General features: G+C 38.1%; 3 protein-coding genes across 4 annotated transcripts in view; 2 read left to right on the forward strand and 1 right to left on the reverse strand.

Annotated features, from left to right (window-relative positions):
- Nucleotides 1-792: 792 nt before the first annotated feature.
- LOC113203517 (valine--tRNA ligase) lies at nucleotides 793-5,695 on the reverse strand. Its single transcript, XM_026418253.2, has 18 exons — nucleotides 5,329-5,695; nucleotides 4,966-5,185; nucleotides 4,642-4,888; nucleotides 4,340-4,568; nucleotides 4,074-4,253; nucleotides 3,864-3,988; nucleotides 3,627-3,772; nucleotides 3,425-3,541; nucleotides 3,093-3,342; nucleotides 2,896-3,018; nucleotides 2,703-2,810; nucleotides 2,441-2,600; nucleotides 2,066-2,352; nucleotides 1,766-1,966; nucleotides 1,575-1,692; nucleotides 1,296-1,474; nucleotides 1,046-1,216; nucleotides 793-963 (listed from the first exon to the last, which is right to left on the reverse strand). Exons 1-18 carry the CDS (start codon nucleotides 5,495-5,497, stop codon nucleotides 862-864), a joined length of 3,132 nt encoding a protein of 1,043 aa, XP_026274038.1. The 5' UTR covers nucleotides 5,498-5,695; the 3' UTR covers nucleotides 793-861.
- A 146-nt stretch (nucleotides 5,696-5,841) lies between these two features.
- LOC113203520 (cytosolic non-specific dipeptidase) lies at nucleotides 5,842-9,087 on the forward strand. 2 transcript variants are annotated; one of them, XM_026418260.2, is made up of 10 exons: nucleotides 5,842-5,991; nucleotides 6,708-6,750; nucleotides 6,879-7,053; nucleotides 7,165-7,440; nucleotides 7,513-7,739; nucleotides 7,857-8,055; nucleotides 8,170-8,391; nucleotides 8,477-8,626; nucleotides 8,745-8,846; nucleotides 8,927-9,087. In XM_026418260.2, the coding sequence occupies exons 2-10, from the start codon at nucleotides 6,716-6,718 to the stop codon at nucleotides 8,969-8,971; spliced, it is 1,431 nt and encodes a 476-aa protein (XP_026274045.1). In that variant the 5' UTR covers nucleotides 5,842-5,991; nucleotides 6,708-6,715; the 3' UTR covers nucleotides 8,972-9,087. The 2 variants fall into 2 exon arrangements, with proteins under 2 accessions (XP_026274045.1, XP_026274046.1); XM_026418261.2 differs by lacking the exon at nucleotides 5,842-5,991 and adding an exon at nucleotides 6,509-6,526.
- Nucleotides 9,088-9,229: 142 nt separating this feature from the next.
- The window catches only part of LOC113216976 (gastrula zinc finger protein XlCGF8.2DB-like), a gene marked incomplete in the record, with an annotated part of 2,823 nt that continues 621 nt past the window's right edge, over nucleotides 9,230-11,431 (forward strand). The window contains 3 exon segments of the mRNA XM_052263833.1: nucleotides 9,230-9,870; nucleotides 10,172-10,241; nucleotides 10,332-11,431. Of these exon segments, the coding sequence (XP_052119793.1) occupies nucleotides 9,859-9,870; nucleotides 10,172-10,241; nucleotides 10,332-11,335 (1,086 nt within the window).

Raw genomic sequence — 11,431 nt, forward strand, 5'->3', positions numbered from 1 at the left:
TGCCCTCGGTGTCCTTGGTCCTTTGTAGACGAGAGCGCGTGTGTTTGGCCATGGCCCGCCTATTGCCGCTGTCACCAATGGTGGCAGGGGCCTGCTTGATGGGGCCCAGGGCACGGCCCAGCTGGGCGCGGGCCGTGGGGTGCTGCTGGGGCTCGGAGTAGCTGGGAGGTGTGGTGAGGAGGGGCCTGCGTTTGGCCGTTTGCTCCACAAGGGCTTTTGGAGGCCGCGCCTCGACGCAGCCGAAAACACGAGGTCAAGGTTCAATCAGAAGTTTGGGGCCCTCTCCAGCTTCCCCTCGGCGAGGGCCCAGCCAACAGCGGTCACGGCCGCTCGCTGCTGACAGGGTGGGAAGACCATCCGCCCTCTCAGTACAAACGTTTTACCAGTTTTACCATGGGCCTGGGCTTTACCCTCTTGATCAGGCTACGTTAAGGTGAGGACGTGAGTGTGGCCTAAGTTGACCTGCCGTCGGCGGTCGGCTCTACGGTCAGCAAGGACGTGCCTCTGAAAAACCCTCTTGCCTCTGCGTATCGCACCCATCGCAACCGGAGCCTTGGTGCCCCCCCCCCCCCCTTTCTCTTTTCCGATAGGTGCCTGTTCTGGGACCAGTCGGTATGGTATGCACTGTCTGGTTTTTCTTTTTATTCTGTTACTTTGTTCTAGAATTTTTGAAACATCATGAATCTCCTGATTTGGAGGGTCTGTGGAACCGTGTTAGTACTGGCAGCTGTATTCAGTGATGGCTGGGCAAATAATGTTTCAATGGCTGAACGTAAATATAAATTTCTTCAATGTGACTTAACGCAATTTTATTGCACAACATGTTCTTTATTTGTTGCTGTCTACCACATCATTAGATTATTATTTTTTACCTGGCAAGTTTTGCATTAAATTCTCATTCAAATTTGGAATTTGATTTAAAAAAGTTTCTATCTTTTTCTGCTCTTCCTCTAAACTTGTTAACTAAAAGAGAGGAAGAAGAGATAAGGCATGCAGGTACCTATGCATAGTTACCACAGTATAGATTGTCACTTAATCTGCTTACCTCCAAAGGGAGTGTTTGCTTCACATCCTCGGGGGCATTTGTCCAAAATTTGGGATTTTCTAAAATATTTCTTGTTCTTAAGATTTGCTCTTTCAGCTTGGATTGCTTTTTTAAAGCTAAAGCAATGATTTCGGATTTCATTTTATTAGACTGCAGTTTTTGATTTTCACCCTGTTTACAAAATATAGAGAGGAAAATCAAAGTGTTGCATTATTTTTTAAAATCAAATATTACATGTGATAATACTTGCCTCTAATACAATTTTAACAATACAGGAGTTGTCTAGTCTCCCTTCTGTCATAAAATCGTTTGAAACCTCATCAGGTGCATTTAGCACATTTATGATAGAGCTTCTTGATAAATTTTCTAACAATATTTTATGTTCAAAAAACTGTTCTAATTCAAGTTCGGATTTGGTTATCAATGCCACTGATGGTAAATAAGAAAAATTGTCCATTACTTAATGTCGGGTGGATATTTAATTACAATCTCAGTGTAAAAATACTCAAAAAGCAGCATAGCAACAAACCTGAAACAGTATCCTTATTTTTCAGTCCATTTTTTTTCTTAAGATGTCTAATGACAGATGCAGTTTTAAGGATTAAATCTATTTCACTTTCAAGGCTCTTGTTATACCATTTCATCCACTGAAAAATTCAAAAATATTATCATGTCTTAATTGAAAAGAAAAGAAGAAAAGAAACTAAGATATGTACTAACTTCTTTTGGCTGCGGATAGTGACACTTGGTAATACTATCTGAGGTCTTGGGAAAATAAGATAATCGCTGGTAGAGTTCTTCTGTAAGAAATGGCATGAAAGGAGACAACAGGGCTAGAATATTTTCAACACATACAGAAAGGACCCTCCTAGTGTTTTGTTTAGCTTGACTGTCTGTGTTCTTCAAAAACTTGGTGCTCTCCTGCTCATTAAAAACAACAAAAAACAGTAAATTAAAGTGCACTTCATTAGTTGTACTAGGACACTTCAAGCAAAGCATATTCAAAACGTTGCAACTTACAAGATACACATCACAGAATTCATGGTGTATAAAAACCCTCAATGCTTCCACGCATTCATGTAGAGCTTGTCTACTCAAGCTGTTTTCAAGTTTATGAACTAGACCAGACAATTTACTTAATACCCACATGTCCATAACACATAATGAGGTTTGATCTTCAAATTTCAACTGTGGGTTCAAGCATGAATCTTCCATAAATCCTTCGACATATCGACATGCTTGCCAAAATTTGTTGCAAAACTTACGATTTGCCTCACAGTTTTTCACATTAAAATCAATGAAGTGACCTAGAGATAAATTTTAAAATGGAGCAATTTTATTTGATTTTAACTAATTAAGTTAAAGAATCGTATGACTCAGGATATCACAGCTTACTCTCAATTGGATATGAACAAAGAGTAAACCTTAGGGCATCTGTACCACACTGAGGTATGCCTTCAGGAAACATTTTCTTTTGATTCTGAATAGCATTTTTAAGCTCTTGTTTTGGGATCACTCCAGATTCATGACTTAAAACTATGGCACTCACAAGTTCCTGCAAGTATACAGAACAAAATATGATAGCAGTTCTTTTGGAATCCACTCACAGTTTTCATAAATTCATTTTTCCAACAATTTTTGTCACACAATTCGTCACCTCAATTGTTCGTCCTTCTCGTATATCCTCAGGAGACACCACATTTCCAATGCTTTTGGACATCTTTCTACCCGATGCATCTCGAATAACTCCATGCAAAAGTACATTCTAGAAAAGAAAAAAAAAGAAAGATATATGTGTGATAATACCACGAGTTTAAAATACAAATAGAATAAAACAGATTTTTCCATACCTCAAATGGCAGTTTATGTGTAAGAAGTTCTCCAAGGATAACCATTCTAGCCACCCAAAACAACAAAATGTCATGTCCTGTTTCCATAAGACTCAGAGGGTATAAATTTTGAAATTCCTCAGTCTAAAAATAAAATAATTTGTAGTTTTAAAACACAAATTTCTAGGTGCCTGGAAGGATACAGACTTGCCACTTACCATTTCTGGCCACCCTAGAGCCGAGAAAGGTAAAATACTTGATGAAAACCAAGTATCTAGCACATCCTCATCTTGCAAAACTGTCAGTCTAGGATCATCTGGTTGACAAGAAAACTGTGCTGATGCTTTGACTTTGGCCTCTGACCCACTTCCTGCTGCTACCCACTTCTCCGATGATCCATTCGGAAAACAGCATTTGAACACAGGGATTCGATGACCCCACCACAGTTGACGAGAAAGACACCAATCTCTGAAAATCAGTCAACACTACTTATTAGGGATTTTCCAAACTCATGGTTGTTATAAACTTTTAGTAAAAACAATATTCTTACTGATTGTTTTCAAACCATTGCAGCCAAAGCTTCTCTGCTTGCTTATGGGAAAAGTGTAATTTTTTCTCTTTCACAGCTTTTATTGCTTTCTGAGCTATGTCTTTTGTGGATAAAAACCTGAAAAGGGTGACCACATTTATTTCTTATTTTGAAAGAGAAACACCAACTAATAGGGAATGATAAGACTGAGAATAGTACTTGCCACTGTGGTTTTGGAATAAGTTCAACAATATCTCCAGATCTCCCACATACAGGAACAATCATTTTATGAGGATTCTCTCCCTGTATGAGCCCTTGTGCTGACAAATCTTTCACTAAGTGATCTCTAGCAATGAAACGTTTCATACCCTGTGAAGGATATGCATATCAGAACTTAATTAGAGGGCACAAATAAATGTTTAATTACATATTGTATTAAAGAATAACAGTGATAAATTACCTTGAAGTTGACAAAGTTGTCACAAATGTTGCCATATTCATTGATAACTGAGATTAATTGAAGGTTATGCCGCATCGCAACATCAAAGTCTGTTCTGTCATGTGCAGGTGTAATTTTTACAGCGCCTAAAATTGTATAAATTAAAAAATGGATATTGCATTGCTTAACAATTGCACTATTTCATACAGCAGTAGTACTGTGCTACCATACCAGTTCCAAATTCTTGATCTACAAATTCATCACATATTAATGGTATTTTTTCATGTCTATAAGGATGCCAAAAAAATGAACCATGGAGATGTTTGTAGCGGGAATCAGCAGGGTGTACGGCAATAGCAACATCTCCTAGCATGGTCTCAGGTCTTGTTGTAGAGACAATTATTTCATTTACTAAATATAAAGCCAAAATCAAAATTAAACATTTTTAAAATTAAACCCACAGAAATCCACTCAACATGTAAAATATTAACACTTACCACTGTCACAACTCTTATAGACAATGTTTGTTAACTTTCCAAACTGGACAGGCTGGGTGTATCCTGGCACATGCAGGTCTGTTGGACCATTTATTTCCTGGTTTTCAATTTCTATGTCAGATATAGTAGACCTTAGCCAGCAAGACCAGCTGACAGGAACATTACTACGGTAAACTAGCCCCTCCTCAAAAAGGCGTATAAATGCTTCAGTAACAGCAGAAGATTGTTTCTAGAAAGATGAATCAATTTCCTTAAAAATTTCCTTTAAAATATCAATGTTATTTAAAAATTCCTTAATTCACCTGGTCCATCGTAAAGTATTCCCTACTCCAATCAAGTGATGCTCCCATAAGACGCAGTTGATTTTGAATGTGAGAACCTTTCTCCCTTTGCCACTTTCTTATTTCTTTCAGAAAATTTTCACGGCCCAAGGTATGCCGGTTAATATTATGTTGGGCCAGCAATTGTTTCTCAACAACAACCTGGGTAGCAATTCCAGCATGATCGGTTCCAGGTATCCACAGTACATTACGTCCACACATTCTCATCCTGAAATAATTATTCAAACTTAAATCATTTTAAAATGTTTTTCAATATTTTATTTGTTTGATTGTTTAGATACATACCATCTTGCAAGTACATCTTGAATTGTCACAGTCAGTGCATGTCCTAGATGAAGAGTACCCGTCACGTTAGGTGGGGGAAGAATCATGGTAAATGTTTGTTTCTCTTGTAAATTTTTGGTATTTGTTTGTACTTTGAAGAAACCTTCTTGTTCCCACCATCGATACCATTCTGATTCAACTGCCTCTGCGTCATACTTTTGTGGTAACTTTCCTGACACATCTGTGTATTATAGGAGCAGTTAATCCATGAACAATACTCCAATTATCTTAAAACTACTGCCTCAGGTTATGTCAGTCAAAGCAAGCCAAACATATGAGAGCCAGAGAACTTGACATAATTTTACCAAGTTTAAGGTTATTTACCCTTCTTAGGTGTTTCTGCATTTAATATACTTGAATAAGAGATTCTTCTGGAAAACTGCAATGAAGAAATTAACACTTTTTCTTTAAAATCATAGCGTTTAAGGCACTGACACCCACTTTGACTAATATTGCCATTGAATTTATGGGTTAACCGGAGGATTGTGATCATTGTGGTTGTACTGCAGATATAATTCAAATCTCGCGCGATAAGTCGAGCAGCTTGAAATGTGAGAACTACGTTCCTAGAGCTTCTAATCAATTCATCTTACATTCTTTTTCAAAATTTGATTTCAAAATAGTAGGAAAGAAAATGCTTAAGGTCTTAAAATTTAATATATGAATTATTTCCACAGCCCAAAATCAATCCAGTTGGCTGCTCTGGACTCGACAGTCTAATGTTGTGCAGAATGAAGACACAGCAGAAGTGATAAACGGCTGATGAAAGAAGAGCAAACGAAAGAGATAGCGTGGAGTAAAGTAAATGTGAGGGTGAAAGAGGAATTGAAGTAGCCGGTTGATAGGAGGGGGGAATGGGGCGGAAGGGCTGTGACGGTGTCAGCTGCCAGAGGAATAGCTGAGCTGTGTAGTGTAAAACTCTCTGACAGTGAGTGCTCGACTGTGATTCGAACAACACCTTTTGTGCCGAGTTTCTCCTAACGTAAAGTAAGTGTCTCTTTGAGAATCTTGTCCCATTTCTCTATAGTACTCGTCAAACCTTAAAGTATGTCAAATTTTCAGTTGTAACCTTATGGCACACCCTTGTTGAGATCTTATACTTTGAGAAAAGTTGCTGTGTGCTAGTACTATAGGTACCCAGCAGGTCTCACCTTGCTGATCTTTGAACCTGTTGCTGCCTCAGTGCATTATTTCTCAGCTGTAATTTTGAGTCGTTATAGTTACATTTTGGTGTTATGTCAAAGATTGAATTAGTAGGACTAACTTTACAAGATTTTTATTTCTACCCCTATGTCACATGTCCGAGATTGTTACCGACTCCTTTATCTTCCCATCATAATACCCTCTTGTGGGTATCCCTTCATTACAGATAAGACTGGAAGCTTATAGCAGTTGCTTAGAGGTACTACAAAAATCAGTTCATGTTCTTGTGTACCTTTTTGCAGAGTACTTGTATCAGCAGCAGTGTTGCTGTGCATACATTGATGATATGTTGTATTGATAGTGAGTTGAACTTTGAGTGGTGGGTAACTCTCCAAATATGAGTCATAAGAATTCACATCTTCCGTTTGCTTTTCTTTATTTTCCAGGTCTTGAATAATTTGCTTGTAGTTACTAGAGAAAAGTTTGTGGACATGTTTGCTGAAAGTTGTTTTCTGAATTTTCTTTGATATTAATTTTTTTCCTTTTCTTTTTCTTTTTAGTCACCAACATGTCTCTTCCAGCTCAACTAAAAGAGCTATTCAGGTATGTTTTGAAACATTTTTCAGCTGATTAAGCTTTTTTGCCATTCACCGGCTGACTCTTTCAATTTTTGGAACAGTATTTTCTTTTAATGTCATGAATGACCTTTTTTTTGTTTTTTGTTAAAATAGCTATGTGGATAAACACAAGGAGGAGTACATCAAGATTTTGGAAGAGGCTGTTGCCATTCAGTCTGTTTCTGCTGATCCTGAAAAGCGAGGTGAAACCATCCGTATGGTAAACTGGACTGCAGAGAAGCTGAAGAAGCTTGGTGCTAATTTGGAACTGTGTGACATCGGAAATGAGGTTTAAATACTGTGTTCTTAAAGTTTCGACTTATATTTTCATGTTCTGTCTTTTGGCTTATTCATTTAGGTTGGAATTAGTTTTAAACATATCTTTATTTTGTTGTTATAGACTCTGCCTGATGGCAAGCAAATCAAGTTACCACCTGTGATTTTGGGATCCATTGGCAATGATTCTTCTAAGAAAACCGTGTGTATATACGGTCATTTGGACGTACAACCAGCAGCTATTGAGGATGGATGGGACACTGAGCCCTTTGTTCTAACTCGGAAAGATGAAAAGCTCTATGGTAGAGGTTCAAGCGATGATAAAGGCCCTGTACTTGCATTTATCCATGCCATTGAAGCTTTGCAAAAGTCTAAGCAGGGTCTCCCAGTCAATGTCAAAGTGAGACAGAGATTTTATCATTTTCGTCCATTGTTGTGGTTCACTTTTGTATTCTAATGATTTTTTTTCTAGTTTGTATTTGAAGGCATGGAAGAATCTGGAAGTGAGGGTTTGGATGATTTGCTGAACTCCCGTAAAGCTTATTTCCAAGATGTTGACTACGTGTGCATCTCTGATAACTATTGGCTGGGAACTACAAAGCCATGCATTACGTATGGTCTCAGAGGATTGAGCTACTTTGGTGTTGAAGTTGAATGCAGTTCCAAGGATCTTCACAGTGGTGTATACGGAGGCACAGTGTACGTAACAGGAAAGCAGTTTGATTAATATTCCTTTCAGAACTAGATTTTACTTTTAGTTTAGTTTATTGATTTGGTCAGATCAGATCTGATAATATTCCAATGTGCATTTGACAGGTATGAAGCTATGCCCGATCTTATTTATATGCTTCACAACTTAACTGATGACAAAGGTGAAATTATGATTCCTGGCATCATGGATGATGTAGCTCCACTTGCTAAAGGAGAGGAAGAAATTTATAACGACATTGAATTTGATGTTCCTGCATATCACGCTGAAATCAATGCTTCTGAACTGCGGCACAAAGGAGACAAGGTAATTCATTAATTTTACTTCTCATTTATCCTGTCTTACTTGCATTTTTGTTGTTGTTGCTATAACTTTTGTGGTTACATCAAATCATGTCTCATCCAAGGAATGTTCTTTCAGACTAAACTTTTGATGAGCAGATGGCGTTATCCATCCCTCTCTGTTCATGGCATCCAGGGAGCTTTCAGTGACCCTGGAGCAAAGACTGTTATCCCTCGTAAAGTTATTGGCAAGTTTTCTATTCGCTTGGTGCCAAATCAAGATCCCAACAAAATTGATGAGTTAGTTGTCAAATTCTTGAATGAGAAGTGGAAGAAGCGTGGCAGCCCAAACAGATTTAGGGTTGGTTTATACTGTCTTTTCTTCACAATTGAAAAAAATTTGAGTGTTACTTTGTAAAATTCTGTCATATTTCTTTATTTTAAAGGCCTATGCTCTTCATAGCGGGCGTCCCTGGACTAGTGATCCATCTCATCCCCATTACCAGGCAGCCATCAAAGCTACTGAACATGTCTACAAAGTAAAGCCTGACCTTACTAGGGAGGGAGGCTCAATCCCTGTCACCCTCACACTTCAGGTAAATTTTTCACCCCTTCTAAACTTTAATGTTTATGGGATGATACACTTTGTGGCGGCAATTTCAGTTTTGCTTGATTAGTATATATTTCTAAATAATTATCTATTATACTTTGTAGGAGGTGTCAGGCAAGAACGTTCTTCTCTTGCCTGTTGGAATGGGTGATGACAGTCCTCATTCTCAGAATGAGAAACTCAATGTCCGCAACTACATTGAAGGAGTTAGTACCCAATATCAATTTATTACTTTTTACTCAATAGATTTATTTCTCACAATTTTTTAATTTTGTTTTTGTTGCAGACAAAGCTTCTTGGAGCTTACTTGTATGAGTGTTCTCAGTTGTGAAATGCTGTGTGAATCGTGTTGCGTGGTACATATTTCTATGAAATATCATTGAACCCATGTCAGCTTGTGACCCATTTTTACAAAAACTTGTACAATAAAATTCTATATTCATGTGACCTTTCACGAATAACTTGATTTGCAATCTCATATCTAACAACATTCATCGCTGCACAGCCCACACTTCGCTTTCAGAATACCCTCCAAAACCGAATTAGCATTACAACAACGATGTAAAGCTACAGTAAACTTCGTGACTTGTGTTTCCTCCCAAATTACTTAAAGTTTATTACCTTGAACTTCGTTACGATGTGAACACGTTGAATTTGATTCAAAACCTCAGTTTAGTTTTGATAAATTGGTGACCAAGACCAAGTGTCCTTCAGCAGCTAATAGAAGAATAATAAGGAGAATTAAAGTCACAACATATACATTCCTGATTGGACGCGAGCTTCCCGCCGTAAGTCACACCGATGGTGGGGGTTCAGGCTCGACCAATCGTGAACATTGATTTTCCACGTTCTACTCGCTGTTCTTCTTCCTGTCAAAACCACCTGCACTTTTCCCGATATATTTTTTTAAATTAAAAAATAGAGAAATATAACTGCGAAATATAGCCGTTAAATTTTAAAATATTGTTATTAATGAACCTCAAAGTATTTTCTCGTGATTTATTTTTACGGGTGAAGTTTATTTATTTATCGGGTACAATAAATTTTGTTGGCAATCGTGTTTCACATATTTATGCCGCTTAACCTCACTTTTTTTGTCGTCGTTTAAGTCAATCAACAACAAACATTTATAATAATTTATTTTACCTCGTATGCTATCTAAAGTATAGTCTGCTCCGTGAGACAAACATTCGTTTTTCTCCGTGGAGCCAAGCAGTTATGTCTACACCAGTGAGTACCACAAACAGCTGACATGTATATGTGTTCGTACATGTCAAATTAACTAGGCATCCTTACTACCTGTCAATATTATGCAACTTAATGTAGTCGCCTTCTCTTTATGAAATAATGTGACGTTTCTATCTTTACATTTTTAATGTTATATATTGTGCTCTGTTTTGCAACCCTCTCATTTCCTTTGTAGGTTTACTTTTGCTCACTAGTTTTTGTGCCTTATTTCACGATACTTATTCCCATTTGTATTTAAATTTCCGCTGTTCAAGTCTTAATTCTTGCATTTCTTATTTTACAGAATCTTTCAGCTACATCACAGCCCCCTCTCATGCCCTACCCTGTTCCCAACGCTCACAACGGCAATGGAGGTTTGTTATTATTGTTGACAAATTAATGTTTTGTCATTTCATGTGTGGCTGCTTATTCTTAATTGGTTTCTTTTCTTTTCATCCAAGTAGGACCTGCTTTTTTTATGTGCCCATGTGGGTCTGCTACAACTGTTGATCCTCCAGGGAAGCATAAAGTGGACTGCCCAGCTCGTATGCTTACACTAATACGTCAAAATAAGGAGATGAACGTAGGTGTTCGAGAGGATAGAGGCACACAACCTCAAGAAGGGGGCACTAACCCCACCTACTTTTCACTACAAACCCAACCAGGATCTACCCAAGAAGGTCGTGCTGAAAGTACTTTGCCTCAAGACATTACTGAAACAAATGGGAAACCATATGTTTGCAATATATGTGGGAAGCAATGTGACAGCAAAGGTTTTCGCCGCCATGTTCTCTCCCACTCGCAGGACAGGCCTCATATGTGCCCAGAGTGTGGTGACAGTTTTGCTCAAAATAGTGCTTTGCAGAGGCATATTATGTCTCACACTGGAGAAAAACCATTTATCTGTGGCATCTGTGGAGAGGGTTTTAAGGTCAACTATCATTTGAAAAGACACTACATGGTACATACTGGCTTGCGTCCCTACTCCTGCAGTGATTGTGGAGAGAAATTCTCTCGAAACAGTCACCTTAAACGTCATGCCATGATTCACTCTGGTGAAAAACCTTTCCCATGTGACCAATGTGGTAAAAAGTTTTTAAACTCCAACCATCTCAAGAGACACCTTATGACACACTCTGGTGAAAAACCTTATGTATGTACTGAATGTGGGGAAAAGTTTACACGTGGTAGTCACCTGAAACGTCATTTACTGTCTCATTCAGGTGAAAAACCTTTTAAGTGTGATGAGTGTAATCAGATGTTTGTTGCCCTTGAAAGCTTGAGAAGGCATCATTTAACCCACTCTGGAGAAAAACCTTTTTCATGTGAGGTGTGTGGGAAACGGTTTATGGACAGCAACCATTTAAAAAGACACTTGACCGTGCATGATGTAAAACCATTTATACCTACTCCTGAAAAGGTCCAAGCCATAACTGAAGCGCCTGATATTAAACCTATGATCTTATGATAAGAATGACCTATGAGTTGTCAAAAGTCTGTTGACTCTTTAAATGTGAACATTCTGTCTAGTTAATTAACAGCATGCATTTCAAAAAAAATTATA

Source organism: Frankliniella occidentalis, unplaced genomic scaffold (genome assembly GCF_000697945.3).
Source record: "Frankliniella occidentalis isolate FOCC.00 unplaced genomic scaffold, Focc_3.1 Scaffold14, whole genome shotgun sequence".
Lineage (NCBI taxonomy): Eukaryota > Metazoa > Arthropoda > Insecta > Thysanoptera > Thripidae > Frankliniella > Frankliniella occidentalis.